Source organism: Centropristis striata, chromosome 13 (genome assembly GCF_030273125.1).
Source record: "Centropristis striata isolate RG_2023a ecotype Rhode Island chromosome 13, C.striata_1.0, whole genome shotgun sequence".
In the NCBI taxonomy this organism is placed as follows: Eukaryota; Metazoa; Chordata; class Actinopteri; order Perciformes; family Serranidae; genus Centropristis; species Centropristis striata.
This window is the reverse complement of record NC_081529.1, coordinates 26,838,393-26,858,581: the sequence shown is the minus strand read 5'-3', so window position 1 is coordinate 26,858,581 and position 20,189 is coordinate 26,838,393. Positions and strand designations below refer to the sequence as shown.

The 20,189-nt window shown below is 37.6% G+C and overlaps 3 protein-coding genes across 3 annotated transcripts; 1 reads left to right on the top strand and 2 right to left on the bottom strand.

Moving 5' to 3' along the window:
* Positions 1-11,036: 11,036 nt before the first annotated feature.
* Positions 11,037-11,912, bottom strand: LOC131983481 (hemoglobin subunit beta-2). Its single transcript, XM_059348200.1, has 3 exons — positions 11,757-11,912; positions 11,350-11,572; positions 11,037-11,245 (listed from the first exon to the last, which is right to left on the bottom strand). The coding sequence occupies exons 1-3, from the start codon at positions 11,846-11,848 to the stop codon at positions 11,117-11,119; spliced, it is 444 nt and encodes a 147-aa protein (XP_059204183.1). The 5' UTR covers positions 11,849-11,912; the 3' UTR covers positions 11,037-11,116.
* A 3,900-nt stretch (positions 11,913-15,812) lies between these two features.
* On the top strand, positions 15,813-16,578 carry LOC131983483 (hemoglobin embryonic subunit alpha-like). The gene is made up of 3 exons (XM_059348201.1): positions 15,813-15,969; positions 16,048-16,255; positions 16,349-16,578. Exons 1-3 carry the CDS (start codon positions 15,875-15,877, stop codon positions 16,475-16,477), a joined length of 432 nt encoding a protein of 143 aa, XP_059204184.1. The 5' UTR covers positions 15,813-15,874; the 3' UTR covers positions 16,478-16,578.
* A 1,141-nt stretch (positions 16,579-17,719) lies between these two features.
* On the bottom strand, positions 17,720-18,536 carry LOC131983239 (hemoglobin subunit beta-2-like). Its single transcript, XM_059347927.1, has 3 exons — positions 18,389-18,536; positions 18,091-18,313; positions 17,720-17,962 (listed from the first exon to the last, which is right to left on the bottom strand). The coding sequence occupies exons 1-3, from the start codon at positions 18,478-18,480 to the stop codon at positions 17,834-17,836; spliced, it is 444 nt and encodes a 147-aa protein (XP_059203910.1). The 5' UTR covers positions 18,481-18,536; the 3' UTR covers positions 17,720-17,833.
* Positions 18,537-20,189: the final 1,653 nt, after the last annotated feature.

Below are 20,189 nucleotides of genomic sequence, written 5' to 3'. Positions count from 1 at the left end.
GTGGACATTGAGGTGGTGCCAAGTTATAAGTATCTAGGTGTACACTTGGATAATAAGTTGGACTGGTCCCTAAACACAGACGCTCTCTAAAAAAAGGGGCAGAGCTGCCTCTTTTTCTTAAGGAAGCTCAGGTCTCTTGACATCTGTAGTAAGTTGCTGCAGATGTTTTATCAGTCTGTGGTGGTAGTGTGTTGTTTTATGCTGCACTCTGCTGGGGAGGCAGCATCACACACAAAGATGCAAGGCAGTTGGACAGACTGGTCAAAAAAGCTGGTTCTGTGGTTGGAGCCACACACTGGAAGAGGTGGTGGAGAGATGCACTGTCAAGATGTTCGAGGCCATCCTGAAATACCCGGATCATCCGCTACACATTTGTGGATCAAAAAAACAGCAGTGGACGGCTCCTTTCTTTCCATTGCAGGATGGAGAGATTCAAGAGATCCTTTGCTCCCACAGCCATCAGGCTGTCTCATTCTTCCATAGATTCTACCAGACTAACTGAATTGAACTGAAATGGATAAATAAAGTAATTTTGATTGATTGATTGGTTTGATTAATATGTAAATTATAGGCGTTGTACCGGACCGTCGTGGTGAAGAAGGAGCTGAGCCTGAAAGCAAAGCTCTCGTATGTATGTTCCAACCCCTCACCTATGGTCATGAGCTTTGGGTTGTGACCGAATGAACAAGATCGCGGATACAAACGGCAGAAATGAGCTTCCTCCGTAGGGTGGCTGGGCTCAGCCTTAGAGATAGGGTGAGGAGCTCAGACATCTCGATTGCTAAGACACATTTCTTGAAAGCTGCTCTCCTTTTCTCTAAACTGTGAACACAAAACCCAATTTTCAAGCTACTTTCACAAAACCTCAAACTCTTCTTGCAAAACCAAACTTTCACCTAAAAACAGTTCAATCTGTGCTCAAAACTGAACTATGTTGTCAAATCGTGCCCCGAGTCAATCAAAATTACTTAAAACACTACTGAGCAGTCACTAAACACTACATAGAAAAATAGAAAACACAACGCTCAGGACATGAAGCTGGAGAAATACATGTTCATTGTACACTGTAGGCTAAATACATGTTGCAAAAAATATACATGAAATACTCGGCCTACAAACAGATCAACCCTCCATTACAATACTACAGTACATTGGTACAGTGGTGTACTGAAACATATATTTACTAGTAGTAAAGTATACTGTGGTACAGTATATAGTATGTCATACAGTAATTGCTGTCAACATTTACATACTGTACTATAATGTCAAAAAAAGGTAATTACCTGTTCTCTTCTCTAAATCTTTGGATTATGGTGGACACAGTGAATCTACTGATGTTTGGTTGTACCCTTTGTCCGGCCTCCCTCATGCTCATACCATGAACAAGAACATGGTCAATCACAGAAGCTCTGATTTCATCAGATATTACTGTTCTTTGTCTTTGCTGACCTCCTCGACCACCTCTCACACAAACTCTTCCTCTCAGATTTCTATCCATTGTAGGGCCTCACAAACCAGTGCTGGCTTATATGTTCCCTCACATCATTAGCCACAAGTGTGATCAATTTTGAGTTGTTGTGTTCAAGTGGTGACACTTGTGCTTTAATTGTGTTTGACTTTTGTCACCTGTGCTCACCATTATGCAGCACGGTGCATCACAATGAAAATGTGTTGGCAAGTTGTGTCTAAACAGATGAAAAGTGCTTATGGTTTTGCCAAAAGAGTGATTGATTCAATCAGTGGGTTCAGGCAACTGAGCATTTGGTCCAGACAATAGGGTTTAGTGTTTTAGCAATTGAGAAAAACTGTAAACTAAATATTTTAAGTTTTGTTTTTGAGTTTGCTCAACTCTGAATTCAGATTTTTGTCAACTCAACTGTAAGTTGTACTAATTTATAATTTTACATTATAAGTTATAATAACTTTTAATCCTTACTTCTGCTAAGTTCTGCAATGTGCTGAATTGGCACAATTGTAACGCTGCTATGAAATGTCAGCTAATGTTGTGACCACAATTTTGAGTTAGCATTGATACGCTAATGGCTACTCTTGTAGCTGTAACAAGCAGCGCCGCTAGCATCAGTTAGCCGCTAGCTTTCGCTAATGACCGAATTTCACAACAAAGAAATAAGAGTTAGCAGAACTATTGTCCCTTGTTGTGAACCCCAACTTAAAGATATAAGTAACAACAACTCACAAACTTGTTTTTGAGCATACAACTGGCTTCCTTTGTTGTGCTAACTTACATTATTGCCCTAAATGTCAATAATTTATATTTCCATGTTTTACCAACTTAAATCACTGTTTTAGGCCAAAAAATACAAGTTGGCTTTTTTTGCAGTGTGGACGTTGTGGCTGGGGAGAGGGACGTACTTGTTCTTTTTTTTCCCCTGTTAAAAGGGTTTTTTGAGGAGTTTTTCACTGACCGCTGTAAGGGTCTAAGGACAGAGGGTGTCGTACCATGCACAGTTTGTAAAGCCCTTTGAGGCAAATCTGTGATTTGTGATTTTGGTCTATATAAATAAAACTGACTTGACTTTACTATTATTTATTAATACCAAAAATGGTAACACTTTACAATAAGGGTCCCTTAATTTACGTTAGTTAGTGCATTATTCAGCATTAATTAACTGTTTAATAATGCATGAACAATCATTATGTATTAGTTAGCATTAGGTAACACATTAGTTAATGTATTAGTAAGCGGATAGTTAATGCTTACTACTCAAAGTTAGTTAATAAATTATTATTAATAATCGGCATAGGCACGTTGGATTTACATGTTCACGGGAGTTGTCTCTTTGGTGGTGTATCTCACTCTCACTGAATGAGCTAGCCAAGCCACCCCTGGCGTGTCTCCCTGGTTAAGTCATGGGTGAGGTGTAGGCCTAAGGCCATAACGCCAAGGTGCTCAAACGCTTGTGGTGAACCTTAAAGGCAGCGACAAAGAGAGTTTTGTTAACCTCTACTTTTAGGAACATCAACCTTCTCTACAATGGCTAGGTTACTAAGCTAATATTAAATTTCCTTTGCAGGTAACAACTGGGACAACGTGGGCTACAGGCTGCTGTTGGACGCAGTAAAAGAGCCTGCACCGTCAGCTGAAGTGGTCGAGAATGGACAGGCTGAGGTTACTGAGGCTGAATACATGTACACCAGTGGTGTAGAAGATGAGGAATAGTAGTCATTAATTAATTATAACGAAATGAAGTAAATCTGTTTCACCAGCAGAGGGTAGCGGGAATAGCTATGTCACTGCATGGTACTGAAAAGTAACCATATTTTTCACAGTATTATATCAAAGTTAGAAATCTCAGTATTGTGATAACACAAGCTAAGTGGGCTACACACATTCAAAAATCAAACAACATAAATGTATTATTAGTCAAACCTGTACACAAATTGCATCCAGTTAAACAGAGACACCTTTGATCTTGTGAAAATCGACTTGTGTCAAATAGACTTCTTCACTCGTCTACGCCTGCAGTTGCGTTGCTGACACCTCCTGGAAGACAAAATAATGACAGAGGTATAAATTAGCATACTTTAGACATTCTGTACAGGGTTCAGCCCCCACCCCCAAATGATATGTGATGTTACCTTGGATATGTATCAATATTAGAGTTGCACGATACCCACGGTACCCCGCGGTGCCAAATCGTCACAGTTCCTACTATACCAGAAATTCTACACAATGGTACTACCGTGGGTTACTATACTACCAGTGCCAATTTCTGCTACATGCTGGCAGAAATCTACCCCAACATGTGGGTTGCACTGAGAATCTGTGCCACGGCTGCAGCTGAAAGAAGCTTCTCTAAGCTCAAACTGGATCTACTATGATGCAAGAACGTCTCAGTTGCCTTTCCATCATAAGCATAAATCATGTGGTCCTGGAGAGACTGGTCTTGGCCCAGCTGAGGCCACAGGTGAGGACGTTTCTGGACCCCTTGCAATTTGCCTACCAGCCCCATTTAGGACTTGACGATGCTGTCATCTACCTGCTGCAACGAGCCCATTTGCATCTGGATGGTGGAGGAAGCACTGTGAGGATCACATTCTTTGATTTCTCTACTACTTGACAGGCAGGCAACAGTTTGTCCGTCTGGGCAGTGTCCTGTCTGATGTGGTGGTCAGTGATACAGGAGCTCCGCAGGGAACTGTGCTTTCTCCCTTCCTCTTCACCTTATACACCACTGACTTTCAGTACAACTCTGAGTTATGTCACCTGCAGAAGTTTTCTGATGACTCAGCTGTTGTCAGGTGTATAAGAGAGGGAGAGGAGGGTGAGTACAGGACACTGGTGGACAGATTTGTAGAGTGGTCCGAACAGAATCACCTGAAGCTGAACGTCAACAAGACCAGAGAGATGGTGGTTGACTTCAGGAGGAAGAAGATGCTTCCACAGCCACTACAGATCAGGGGGGAGGTGGTGGAGGAGGTGGAGGACTACAAATACCTTGGAGTGGTGATCGGCAACAGACTGGACTGGAAATCTAACACAGAGGCTGTGTACAAGAAGGGGCTGAGCAGACTCTATTTCCTGAGGAAACTGAGATCCTTCAATGTGTGCAGCAAGATGTTGGAGATCTTCTACCAGTCTGTTGTTGCCAGCGCCATTTTCTTTGCTGCTGTGTGTTGGGGCAGCAGCATCAGAGCCAGCAACACCAACAGACTTGATAAAATTATCAAGAAGGCTGGCTCTGTACTCGGTCTCAGGCTGGAGACTTTTGGGACTGTGGTGGAGAGGAGAACACTGAACAAACTGCTGGCCATCATGGACAATGATCAGCACCCTCTCCATCACACAGTAGAAAGACAGCAGAGCACCTTCTCTCACAGGCTGCTCCAGCTCCGCTGTCATAGGGACAGATACAAAAAATCTTTCCTGTGTTAAAATAATTGATTATTTTCTATATTGGTAAATTATTTTATGCTTTATTTCTGTTTCTCTGTGGTCTGTCTCTGTTCTCTGTGAGTGACGCAGGTCACTATCAAAGGTCAAACCTTGACTGTAATAAATATCGCTATGCATTTATATTAAGTCAGACAATATGATTTTGATACAATGATTATGTTTGTGTGTTAATTTTGGTTTAGAAACTTTGACTACATATATTTCATTGTCTGTTTAATATTTTTTAGACTTTTAGAATCTATGTGAGACAGTTAAAAACCTTTGACTCTGTAGACATAATATCTTTGTGAGACAATAACAAGACAGAATGTTTTTTGTTGAATGTCCTGGAGAAGAGGCCAGGATGGCCTTGTCCGGGGCAGCAAGATCGTATGCCCAGCTGGCATTGACGTGCCGTTGTATTAATTAAAACTGGCGAATCAGCGATCAAGAGGGCTGGACTTCCTGGAGGAAATCGACCAGCATGTTTTGTAAACAATTGTAAGGTTATTTTAATGGGTTCCAGGGAGAGAGTCGTGGTTCAGACTTCACGAACTGAAACACGTCTGTTTGTATTCAGGGACATGAGTTTTTTGAACCCGGAGAATCTCTGTAAAGTGCACATTTTTTGACGTATTGTAATAAAACTTTTGTTAAACTGAGAACTTGGACGTCTCCAGCTCTTCATTTCCCCATCAATGAACTGCGCAGAAAAATGGTGAGGTTTTTTCTGTTGGTGACAGATTATCAATTTTCAAGGTTTCCTCATGCAATTTTTCTAACAAATGGTGACCCCGACGTGATGGGGAGTGGAAGCTGGAGGACGTGAGTATTAAAATTAATTTTTCATATGTGCTTGATCTGAAATTTAACCTGTATTTCTCTTTGGAAATAGATAACAGCCTGAATTCTTGCTGATACAACTGACATCCAGACTTTGTTGACAACAGCCGGGTACCCTAATCAAAAGGAAGGTGAGCACAAACCTTTTTAATAAAATTTATGCAAATTGGCTTAATTGCAAAATTGAGTTGTTGTCAATAGAAAACAGATGTCGTCAAGAAGATTTATTGACTTATAAAAAAAAAATAAAAAATAAATAAATAAATAAAACAAATAATTTTTAATAAAATAAAATAAAAATAGAAGAAAGAGGGGACATAAGACTGTCCAGCTCGAAGACAGGGGATAACGGTCCCGCTGTAAGGCCTTTTGTTGTAAAGGAAGACCGGCGATGTCTTGCCTAAAACAGGGATCCGCGTTTGGAGTCCGCTGTATAAATTGCAGAAAAGGTGGATTATGTGATTTTAATCCAGCCTGAAGACAGAGAACACGGTTCTCTGTGTTGATTAAAGGGGGATTTTCTTTTTAGAAAATCCGGCCAAAAATCAGGAGGCAAAGTGTCTCGCTGTATTTCTCCAATCAATATTGTTCTAATCAAGATGTTTTAATTAAGACTGTTCTAATCAAGAAGTTTTCATAACGTGTGTTTATATAATAATCAATCAGAGTGATTAATGAAGGGTTGAAATGTATGGGCTGGGTCTGTTCTCATAGAGTGAATTTAAAGATCACGTCTGGTGTGTCTACTCTGAGAATTGTCTGTGGGTATTGTGGGAGGTTTGTTTTAAACTATTGATGACTCTGTCAAGATTGTATTTAAAACTGTGTGCTGAACTGAGTTAACTCCAAGTGTCTGAGCGCAACATTTCTTATAAATGTTGTAGAAGCTTCTCAGTCTGGTTCATAACATGGGGCAATGCGTCCAATACAATCTGTGACTCAGCATGTGTGGCAAAGTAATTTATCTGAACATATATATCATAGAAAAAGGTTCTGCATTTCATTCAGTGGAGTAAAAATTTGGAATGGGATGTGTGAAGAATTAAAACAATGTTCAAAGTCAAATTTATAGAGCATGTCTTCACTCAATATAGGGATGAAAACAGGTGTGTGAGATGAAAAGTGGGTGTTGCGTGGGTGTGTGTGTGCTTGTGTGTGTGTGGGGGATGGTAACAGGTGGTGTAGGTTAATAATGGTGATAATAAGTTTAAATACTACATTACTATGTGTTATACATACAAAAATATAGGTGGAAGTATCCACACACTGGTCAAGGCCAGTCACTACCCTGCTTGTACTCAAAATTTGGATATTTTTCTTTAAAAAATATACTAAGTCTTACTTTAAATTCCTTTTGCTGGAGATACATCTTTAATTTACTGTACAAATTTTAATCCAGTACTTGTAAAAGTGTTTTGTTTTTGTTTGTTTGTTTTTCCATTTAAATAAGGGTATGAATAATCCTTACACCACTGCTCAAAGTTTAAAAGACTGTTTCTGTCTTGACCTTCCCCCAGAAGTTGTTTTGAGCATGTCTGAGTGTGTGATTTCTGTAATGAATGTTGAAAGAGGGTGATAAGTTTTCACTACATATTTAAAAAGTACTATTCCAGATCTGTAATAAGTACAAAGTAATTGGGACACCTGCACAGTCTAATGAAATATTTATGTCCAGTAAAACAGCTTTGCCAGTTTCTATTTTGGTAAAAATTTTACCTGCTCAGTTTTTATTGTATTTTATTTTTACAAAGTCAAAGGTGATTAATTGACTTGTTCTGTAGTCACTTTGTTTTACTTAATATATTTGATAAAATGTATTCAATATAAATGTGTCCTTGATTTTGAGGCAGTTGTTTAAGTAACTTTAAATATAAAAATGTTTGAGAAGTATTCTACTTATTTTGATCATATTAAATATAATCTTTATGTGTATGTAATTCTAAATCAAGAGAATTTTGTCTGTTTCTAATTGACAGGCACTTCCTTTTAAGTTGTTATTAACTCAACTTATAACATAGTTAGATTTAATTCATAATATTGCGTGCAATCTGTTGCCTCATTTTTATTGAGTAGCTATTGTTTTTTTTGTTTTTTTTTTACAGTGTACAGATATTTAAAGTGTTCTTAAATTTTTGAGTGAAATGATGTTCTTGTTTATGAAAAAACAAATAGACTTTACTTAATTTGGTTAAATAAATATAACTTAAAACTTGGATGGAATTAAGTAAATGTTACTTAATATCTTCAGAACTGTTATGTTTTATGGAATGTAAAATTGACATGATACTTGCAAGTGAGTGTTACTTGATATTGCAGCATTAAATTTTACTGAAATCATTTGTGTGCAAATACTGACAATATATTTTTTAAGTAAATCTTTTGAGTTATTTTCAGTGTGGAAAGAAAAAGAGAGGCAGGCAGAGAGGCAGAGGCTCCAAGGTTGCCTGGTGTTGTTCTCTCCTTCAGGCCTGATTGTTTTGTTTATGGAGACATAACATTTTTCTTTTCAAATTAACAGTTACACTCACTTACCTATTCTGACTTTTATCTTTGGTTTATGGTTTTTTTGTTTTCCTTTATGAGTTGTGTTTTGGGTGGAGGAGTTTTTTTTGTTTTTTTCCTGCTCTGTGTGGAAGCGTAGTATAATTGTAATTTACTGGTGTGCAGAATGTTACTGTAATGTAAACAAATGTTCCCCTGTTAGGCCAAGTGGCGTTACCCCTTTGGGTTTCGTCTTATTTTTTGTTTTACTAGTGTTGTGGTGGCTCTGGTTAGAGCATTTGTCTCGGGGGCACATCATGGTCAAGGGGGGTGGCCAGTTCTGGTTGCTTCACCTCGCCATGAGTTTCAGTGCTTAAATACCCACTACTGGTCACTACATGAAGACTAGGGTTGAGATTAGCTAGAGCTAGTAATGGTCAGGTAGTCAGCTAGAGGGGCACATTTTTTTACTGTCTAGGCCATGAGCTTCCAGTGCAGTCCATTAACTGCACTGGAAGCTGTCCACACAGGTCCAGGAGACATGACAGCTCCAGACAGAAAAAAGCTCTGGCAGGGTGCAAGACCCTCCGAGAGTGTGTGTGTGGCTGAAGGTCATCAACAGGAAGTGGACCGAACCACGTTGGGCAAGTCCATATCAGGTTGAAAACAGCTGTGAGAATCATACATTCATGAAAAAATCATATTCATATAATCAATTGTGTTTGACATTATATACTGCAAAAATGTTTTGATAAATGGGTACAGAAAGATTGTTTTGGATACGGCTGTGTTGTTCTGTTTTGCTCTGCTGTCTCTCCTTATAGTGCTCTCTGTTCTGTGTCACCTGGAGCCGAGGGGGAGAGTGGACGGTGGTAATATTATTATATTATGTACAGAAATTGACATATTGATGACACAAGCATAGTGGTGTTGTGTGTTATGTGTATTTCTCGTATCTGTTCTGTCTGTGTCTGCCTCATCTCCATGGTCATCGAAGGTAAAACAAAACCCTTTCCCCATATCAAATGACATTATCCACTCTGAAATGCTTTGCTGCTCACTGATATTGCTACTATTCATAATTTTGTTTGAGTTGGCCTAATGAATGTTAGGCCAAAAGAGGGAATTGTTAAAATAATTGATTTTTCTCTATATTGGTAAATTATTTTATGCTTTATTTCTGTTTCTCTGTGGTCTGTCTCTGTTCTCTGTGAGTGACGCAGGTCACTATCAAAGGTCAAACCTTGACTGTAATAAATATCTCTATGCATTTATATTAAGTCAGACAATATGATTTTGATACAATGATTATGTTTGTGTGTTAATTTTGGTTTAGAAACTTTGACTACATATATTTCATTGTCTGTTTAATATTTTTTAGACTTTTAGAATCTATGTGAGACAGTTAAAAACCTTTGACTCTGTAGACATAATATCTTTGTGAGACAATAACAAGACAGAATGTTTTTTGTTGAATGTCCTGGAGAAGAGGCCAGGATGGCCTTGTCCGGGGCAGCAAGATCGTATGCCCAGCTGGCATTGACGTGCCGTTGTATTAATTAAAACTGGCGAATCAGCGATCAAGAGGGCTGGACTTCCTGGAGGAAATCGACCAGCATGTTTTGTAAACAATTGTAAGGTTATTTTAATGGGTTCTAGGGAGAGAGTCGTGGTTCAGACTTCACGAACTGAAACACGTCTGTTTGTATTCAGGGACATGAGTTTTTTGAACCCGGAGAATCTCTATAAAGTGCACATTTTTTGACGTATTGTAATAAAACTTTTGTTAAACTGAGAACTTGGACGTCTCCAGCTCTTCATTTCCCCATCAACGAACTGCGCAGAAAAATGGTGAGGTTTTTTCTGTTGGTGACAGATTATCAATTTTCAAGGTTTCCTCATGCAATTTTTCTAACACCTGCCACATGCCATCACACTGTACAATAACAAATAATAGCATGGTTCATTACATACTGTCTATGCACTTTATGTGTTCTTTATGCACACTGTTCATTGCACCTTATTTGTTTCATAGCACCAACTTTTTTATACTGTATACTCATATTTATTCTGCACTGGAATTCTATTCTACTCCTTAATACATACTCCTTCTTTAGACACTTTATATTTTATTGTATTTTTATTGTATTTTTATATTTTATTGCTTGAAGTATGCCTAGGTTGTTCTTTTTATTTAATTGTCATTGTCTATGTGTGTAATGCTGCTGCTACACTGTAATTTCCCAGCTTGGGATAAATAAAGTATATCTATCTATCTATCTATCTATCTATCTATCTATCTATCTATCTATCTATCTAAATAATGTATATTTACAAATATTTATTTATGAAAATCATGAATATGAATAATAATCATCGTCATAGTATAGTAAAAACATGACTGTAGATAGGGCACCTTTTCCCAAAAAAATAATCTATTTAATTGATGACCCAAAAGCGAGTTCATGAACATTTAATGGCAGCAGTATTTTCTGTGGAGATATATATATATTTATATATATATATATCCAAAAACACATACTCAAACTTTGTATGAAATGTTACCTGTTATAACATGGTATTTCATATTAATCATTATTAATTAATGTTTAGCCTATAATTAATGCTTATAGTTATTAAATATTAGAAGTAGCCTCAGGTTACTGTCATGTTAAGTTAATGTAATATCATTATTTCCCTTTTATTCTTCACTAAACTAAAAGGCTGTGACTAAAAGCTACTGTTTTCCTTTGTGTATTGTCAAATTGCATTTTTTGCAGACTTCATCACACACACAAGTAAAGAACATGTTAGATTTGCTTTTTGTTTTATTTGCTTTTGAGACAATAACAAAGAGCCATTCATTTGCATCTCTGTGTCTTCTGTTGCAGCTCTCTAATGGTACTGTCTTCCCAGGGAGGACACCACCACAGCCAGGAACTTCTGGAAAGCTGCCTGCACTTCAGCAGTGAACTCTTTACCCAACCGAGCAGCGACCACGACGGTGAGACAGTCAGACAACAGCTGCAACACAACAAGCACCAGAGAACATCAGCAACACGAAGAGGTTGGTGTTTCTTTTGAGCAGTTACTGAATATGAATGGTTGCATTCGTTACAAAAGTTTACCTTGAAATTGTCAGGGTCCACGTGCAGTTTCTCAGAGTGCAGCACGCTCAGCTCAGCGTAGGTTTGCTTGATGTTGTCCATGTTCTTCAAAGCCCGGTCCAGACCGTGGAGGATAGTGGTTCCGTGTTTTGCAACCAAAGGGTTTGCCTGGATTGCAGCGGCGTTGTAGAGGTTTCCAAAGTTTCCGAAATACCTCTGAGTCCAGGGGTAGACGACCAGACACCTGAAGAGACAAGTTAAAACATAAATGTTACAAAGTTATATTAGAAGAGGGAATCAGTGTGCCAAGAAAATGAGCGTTTGTGACTGTCTGAAACACATTGTGCACATGAAGAAACGAACTCCTGATCCTTAAAAAAAAAAAGTCTAAATGATGTGTCGAATGATGCAAAGTTACAAAGACTCACCTGGAAAGAGTTGCAGGGCCCACGACCTCATACTCCATCTTGGAGAAGATGTCATTGATGGTGGCGCGCTCGAAGTCTGTCCATTCAACCATTTTGACGGCTCTGGATTTCCCTCTGATGGTCAATAGCTATTGAGCTCACGGGCACAGCTTTTATAGCAACCCTGGTCCCCTCCCTTAAGCGTTTGATTGGTTGGGCGGTGTTATTGATTTGCGACAACGATAAGAACGTCTGCACCGCCTAGAATGTTCTAAAATGAAATGGAGGGGGTGTTTAGAAGGGGTTTAGTACTTGTGGTTTTGGATAGTTATTTCTGTTTATTAATGGTCAATACAAAATTCTTTTTTTTTTTTCGAAAAATAAGACCGGAAATACAGATGGGGAATGTTTTCGTTGTTTTTTTACTTGCAACAGTATACAATAAGTCTTATAGTGGCCCACAATTTAGAAATACTCAAATATATTTATATATGAATATATATATATGTAAATGTATCTCTCATTTTGCCAATAAACATATTTAACATTTAGTTATAGCATGTGTTTTATTGTTCAGTCAAGGGAAATAAAGAGTGTTTGTTTATTGTTTTAAAAAATGCCTTTTATCTGTTTTTGCTAATTAATTCGATATAATAATAATAATAATAATAATAATAATAATAATGATAATAATAATCTAATGATTAATTCACTATATTTTCATGTGTATAGGCCTACATTTGTAGAATGTAGCCTACATAGGTGGGTTTCAAACATTTCAGTCATTTTTGTTATGTGGAATTTCAAAACTAAATTAAAAAATGATATCCAATGGAGTGATTCACACCCAAGAGTTCCGCAGATTGGCAGGGGATGCCGTTGAGGCACAATGTCAACAAAACCGACACTAAGTTGTGTACCTATCAGGGTCCCTCTCTCCACAGTACTGTAAAAATGATGGATGTTATGAGGTCAACATGAGGACATTCATGTTTTAGTAATTCCATACTACTGGGATGAGTTAATTATTCCAGTAGAGGGCAGCATAAGCCAGCTAATGATACATTTACTCACCACTCTGCCTCCGAAATGTGTTAATGTACTGTACGAGGAGAACATTTTTTTAAATATATAGGCCTATTTCTTGTCCTATTTTATTATTTTTGTGCCTACAGATTGCTGCTCTAAGGCAAAAAAGCTTTAACCAACAGATACTCATGACGTTCTTTAAAGAGGCGAAATAAAGGGAATGTGGGACATTGCGTCATATAAAACACCATAATAAACCTCTGTTTTATTTTTTATCATAAACTGTCAATTTGACAAACAAACAAAACAACAAAATGAATTATATTTTAAATGACAAGAAAATACGCACATTGCTGAATGTAAAATGAAGACAATTTTTGTTTTTTATTGTTTTATGTTTTTGTTTTGTTTTTGTTTTTGTTTTTTTTTACAGTAAACCGCTAAATTTGATGTAAAAATTTTTTTTAAAAAGAAACGGTAAAAAACGTTAAATGTCTGGCATCAAAAGTTTCCAAACCCTTGCCGTCATGTTAACATGTTTAAAGCCTTTAGTTATTCTATGTTTTAAATATATAGCCAACTATATTTATTGCATTTTATCCGTATTTTAAAGTAGGCTAATTATCTGGGGAAAAACGTTTTTTTTTCTTTACAGCGTAGGACCTGCTTATTAGCCTCTGATGTGACGCCAAACCCCATGTTGTGGATTTATATTAATGGTGCCAATAGCCAAATCACTGTGTTAGATTTGACTGGGTATCTGCCAGGAGTACTAACATCATAGTCATACTAGCGGGGATTTTGTTTATCAAAGCAAATGCATTGAGAAAAAGCCTACAAGCATATTTCTATTGGATAGACATGTGTGCACGTGTGCTCGGGCATGTGTTTTAGCAGTGGGGAAACAAACTTTTTTTAATAATAAAAAACGATCTTGTGTAATGTTTGTTATTAGGCCTATATCAACTTACAAACCATTCTTACAAATAACAGCCGTGAGAACATTTCTGTTGAACATGAGTACTCAGATGACAGATGTTGTTTTTTACCTGCGAAGGGGCGACGTCCATTAGACGTCTGCAGTGACGCTCATCGTGCTGTTTTCTGGCAATGTGACAGTGTTTCTCCAGATGTGAACTGATATATTGTTTCACGCCCTTGTCCTTAACACACCGCCCCAGTTTACTGAGCGGTGGGGGTGATCAATGTGAGCGTAAGACTGCGACCAGGACTTCAACCCGGGTTTGATAAGCAGTCACAGATATCCCAAAGGCCTAAACAGTGAAACTAAAGCTAAAATATGTTGGGTCAGTATTAGAAATTGGAGCCAAATCATTTACTTAACCCCTTTATTGAAAATTGGGGGTTATGGGCAGTGCATTTTAGGGGAGATAGCAGGTTAGGATTATCTGACTGCTGGGGATCTGAAGGATTTATTTGAGATGCAGCTCAGCACTCTGTGTCAAGTTGTTGTGGTCATAAATCTCTAATAAAAATGATAGAATGTATCAATTCATTCATTCAGTAAACCCATTAAGGTAAGGGTTCAGAACATTAATGGCTTTCTGAAGTCCATTTCCATACTCAACTATGTCCCATAAACTGTTGCAGCAGTTTTTGGGTTGACATAAATAACCCAAGACCTTTGGAGCAACATTTAAAAAATCCGGCCTCTGATTTGATTTCAAAAACTTGAAGATTTCTTTATTTTCTTCTTCTCACCTTATGTTGTGTAAACTGCTGAGAACCCCCTAATATACCTTGGAATGATCAGCATCTTCCGAATGCTCTAGGTCTCTGGTTTGTGGTTTCATGAGGCTTTGGTAATCCTCGAGGTCCCAGCAGGTGATTTTATACACCTGGTGTAATAGGTATAGGTCAAATTTAAAGAAATGCTCTCACTGCAATTATAAGTCTATATGTGGACTGTTAAAAAAACCTCTATACTGTTCCATACATTCATTTACAGATTTCAACATTTGTAATAAGAGTAATTTACTTTTTTCATGGCATTTGCACTTAATGTAGAATAAAACAACAACCAAGAAAACCCTGTAAAATAATTCAGTGAATTCCTGGAAAATTCCTTATTTACAGTTTTCCTTAACTCACCACGACTTAATGTGTAAGCTAATCACACAGCAGTGGTTCTCTGCAGCCCACTGAAGCTTCAGCCATAATGAAATTACTACAGCTACGCATTGCACTTTAGACAGCCATAATGTGTGATTAAATTAAATAGACTAAAACCTGAATGTTAGTGTAGCTGCAGTCTGCTGCCTGTTTGCCTTCAGAGCGGTTCCGCCCTCTAAAGAGGGTCCTTCTGCTTTAGATAAGCACGTGTGACTGGCAGCGAAATTCCCCGCAAATGACCTTTAGACCTGATAACCAAATCATTTGATATTAATTAATTGCAGGGCCTGGATTTCAAATAACTTCTGTATGTGTATACTCTGTATCGATAAGCTCTATCAAAAGATTAATTTCGGCCAAATAGGAAGTCTGTCATGGTGAACAGCTTAAATTTCAGGATCAAAAACATTAGAATTAATTCATCTAAAGGTAGAGACTAAATAGGTTTTGTAACAAATTAAGTTATTATTAGCAGAGGCATTCATAAACATTCATGACATTGTTTATTCTCTAAATGTTGTGATTAAGACATTTCCAATTTGGCACAAATCTGTAACAGGCATTAAACTCGAATAAAGGAGCCTTTCATGTGGTGCAATTCATTTTAGGTTTTTAATTTTTTTTTTTTTTTTTAACTTTTCCTGCCTGTTTCACTGCCACAACATTTATATGAGAGTTTCAGTTTGTCGTCACAAGTGGCTGTTGTTGGAAAATTGGATTTGGATGGACGTTTTGGATTTTTTAAAAACAGTACAAAAGGAATTAACTTTGTTTGAAGGCAAGTTTAAAAAAACAAAACTCGTTCATTGTTACGTTGCTGTTGGATGTTTGCCCGACGCAAGCGGCAACATATCATTTGGAACCTGTCCAAATCCTGTGCAGCCTATCTTGGAGGGGCCCCGGGTGTGCCCAAGCTGCCTTCAGTGTATAAAAACCAACATTTACGCAGATCGGCATTCAACTAATCCTCAGGCAACATGAGTCTCAGCGGGAAGGACAAGGACGTAGTCAAAGGCTTCTGGTCTAAAGTGGCTGGGAAGTCCGGGGATGTCGGCGCTGATGCCCTGAACAGGTAAATATAGCCCCAAACTCGATTTTTAAAATCACTTTGCTCGCTTATTAACTCACTCACATTGTGTTTGTCCTGCAGGATGCTAAAGGTGTATCCGCAGACCAAGACCTACTTCGCCCACTGGAAGGACCTGAGCGCCGGCTCTGCCGAGGTGAAGAAGCACGGACAAGTCGTGATGAACGGAGTTGGACTGGCTGTGTCCAAAATCGACGACCTGAATGCAGGTCTGCTGGACCTCAGCGAGCTGCACGCCTTCACTCTGCGCGTGGACCCTGCCAACTTCAAAGTAGGTGTCATTGGTGGGGTTAATAGCAGAGGAAGAAGATGGAAATCAGTGATGCACGATCATTTCATAAACTCCTTTATTCTCTTTTCACAGATTCTGTCCCACAACATCCTTGTGGTCATGGCCATCATGTTCCCCGAGGAATTCACCCCTGAGGTCCATGTGTCTCTGGACAAGTTCCTGGCTGCCCTGGCTCGTGCCCTGGCTGAGAAATACAGATAAAGTGCAAATAGGAGCAAGTGACGGACAGCAGAATGATCCTGTGTGCTCTCTGTGTACTCTCTGTCACTGTCAACATGAATAAAAGATCAAATGCAATCAAATTGTTTGTGTGGTGAAGAGAATTTCTCTCGAGATCAGGTCAACAGCAACGACATTTAGCCATGTATATACCCATGTATGCTGTAAAACATTTCAAAGAGTCAAAAGAAGCATTATAGCTGTTTATGAAACATACTTATCTGAATCGCTCTCCAGAAATTATGAAATAGCACTTGCAAGAATCGTCACATAAAACCGAGTCTGCTTTTCAAATTGAACAACAAAGAAATATAGCCTACTATTAATATATTATATAATAAAATATAGGTATTTAGAGCCTTTAGTCAAGGTTGCAATATCACCTTGTAAAAATAAAAAAGTCATGGTCCTGCGTTTAGAGTTTCTAATGTCAGCATTATACTGCATATATACAGCATTATGATGTCATATGTTTTATTATAGCTTATTCAAAGATGACAATAAATAAATAAATATATATATAATTTTATATATATATATAGGCTATATATATATATATATATATATATATATATATATACACAAAAAAAAAAAAAAAATATATATATATATATATATATATATATATATATATATATATATATATATTATATATATATATATATATATATATATATATTTTATTTATTTTATTTTATTTTTATTTTTTTTTTGTGTCATCTTTGAATTTGCAGTCTAAATGGACCTGCCCTTATATAGCGGTTTTCTACCACTCAAAGCGCTCATTCACCCTTTCACACACACACATTCATACTGGTGGCATAGGTTACCCTAAACGGTGCCACTATTGGGAATTCATTCTCACACCGATGAACGCAGCATCGGGAGCAATTTCTTGCTCAAGGATACTTCGACATGTAGAAGTACGTACCTGTATTTTTTCATTTTATTTATTAACACAACAGTCCTTACGGATTTGTGCTCTATACATGAATATTTTCAATTTAGTCTGTCTTCTATCCCACTACATGTCAGAGAGAAATGTTATAATCATAAAAAAATACTTTTACTGAAGTCAAAATTTAAATGACTTTTACTAATTAGCCTATATTTTTACATTGTGGTATTGAAACTTTGGACATACGTTAATATACATTGTGAACAAGAATTTCACAACATCAATTTTACATCGTCTTAATTTGACCATAAACACAGGCAGGGAAAAGACATGCACCTTGTTTAATATGCTTATTGTTTTCTTTATTTATGCCTTTGAGACATGACAAAAAAGAAAGAGATATTCATAATCTGCATGTATTGGTCTTCTGCTGCAGCTCTCTAATGGTACTGTCTTCCCAGGGAGGACACCACCACAGCCAGGAACTTCTGGAAAGCTGCCTGCACTTCAGCAGTGAACTCTTTACGCATCCGAGAAGCGACCACGACGGTGAGACAGTCAGACAACAGCTGCAACACAACAAGCACCAGAGAACATCAGAAACACGAAGAGGTTGGTGTTTTATTATGTATTTATTTATTTTTTAAAACTAAACAATTGTTGGTTATTAATGGTCACATTAGTTTCACAACTTTACCTTGAAATTGTCAGGGTCCACGTGCAGTTTCTCAGAGTGCAGCACGCTCAGCTCAGCGTAGGTTTGCTTGATGTTGTCCATGTTCTTCAAAGCCCGGTCCAGACCGTGGAGGATAGTGGTTCCGTGTTTTGCAACCAAAGGGTTTGCCTGGATTGTAGCCGCGTTGTAGAGGTTTCCAAAGCTTCCGAAATACCTCTGAGTCCAGGGGTAGACGATCAGACACCTGAAGAGACAAATTCAAATCATGCATAACTCTTTTTTGCGCATTCATGTTAAAGAAAAACGGACGACGTCTCACCTGGCAAGGGTTGCAGGGCCCACGACCTCATAATCCATCTTGGAGAAGATGTCCGCGATGGTGGCGCGCTCGAAGTCTGTCCATTCGACCATTTTGCCGGCTCTAGATTTGTTCCAATAGCCCTGTGTTGGTGGTCAGAATCAAGTGCAACTTTTAAAACAAATGTTTCACTCCTCCCAAAAATATGCGATTGAAATCCACTCCAATCATTGGATGGAGAGGGGAGGTGGGCTGGCTCAATATTTCGCACTTGCCAAATTGATAAGTAAAGGACAAATCTGCAAAGCATAGATTATGTCCGAAGTGGGGGAAATATATATTAGCCTACTGGTCATGTTCTGTAAATAACGTTAAGTCTGCAATGTTCAGTTATAAATTATGCTATATATTGCTTATGTGCACTAAGAGAAGCCTGCAAACAGTAAAACGAATCGTTGTTAAGTATGGGGTCCGATTTGATTCCATTATCATTACCTGTCTACCTCAGCACTGTAGAAGGCAGATAGTGCATGCCACATTTCTATCCGTTTTAGATTAGGGTGACATTATTTATATGCATGCTTGTCCCTCGGTCCTAAAACCACTTGATACAATTTATCATTCTGTTATTAGATGTATTACTGGCGATGGGTTCATGACCCACCACTGCCACCTCTATCACAATGTTGGTTGGACTTCCCTGGCTCTAAGAAGGGAGCAACACTGTATATTGTTTATTTATAAGGCACTACTGAAAAAACTACCATTCTACTTATCGAGCCTATTGAGCTTCAGATCTTTTAACTTTCCAACTCGTTCATATAACCCACTGGCTCGTAATATCCCTGCTATTAAAACGGAGGTTGGGAAATTCGCTTTTGTTTATTTCTGCTCCTTTTAAATGGAATAATTTACTGTCACAGCTTCAGTTGGATACACTGATTCCTTTGAATCATTTTAAAGACATTCTTATTAATCTTATGATTTCTGAATGTGTATGTGCTCATTGAATTTATTGTGCTTCTGTTGATTATATATTATTATGGATATGTAGTGTAATGTGTTAAATTGTATTTGTACTGTAATCAGGGCGCCATTGGAAATGGGAGCTTGCTCTAAATTGGCCCTCCCTGAATAAATAAAGGTGAAATAAAAAAATGAAATGATTTTATGAAAAATATGTCTTTTAGATTTGAAATACTTTTAGTATACAACTCTTTTATTCTCAACTGTGTAACACATTTCTTAAACATTCTCTACAGTATTCTGATTTATCTTAAATGGCATCTGATCATCTTTCTATGACAACATTTTCCATCACCCTTTACCTGACTAAAGACTAGCCTTCATTACTTAAGTACTGTACTTACAATTCTGTACAATTCTGAGGTAGGCTACTTGCACTTTATTTGAATATTTTATAACGTGATCAATTTGAAGAGATTAGATATTTTTCATAAAATAAATCACATAGCAGTATATTAAAATACGCCCTGCATTTACAAAATGTAAACGCTGCTTACGAATGCATCAAAACAAATATTCTAATAATATATTTAGTATCTAGTAGGTGGGTTCTGAATAACAAGTAGCTACTTTTACTTTTGATACTAAGTATATTTTGATGCTGATACTTTTGTACCCTACTTAAGTAAGTGTTGAATACAGGACTTTTACTTGTAGTGGAGTAATTTCACAGTGTGGTATTAGTAGTTTTACTTAATTCAGGTTTCTGAATACTTTCTCCACCACTGGTAGCCTTCAGTCTACTGTGAGGCGTTCATGGTGAGTGTGCTTAATTCATGCTTATAATAAATAATAA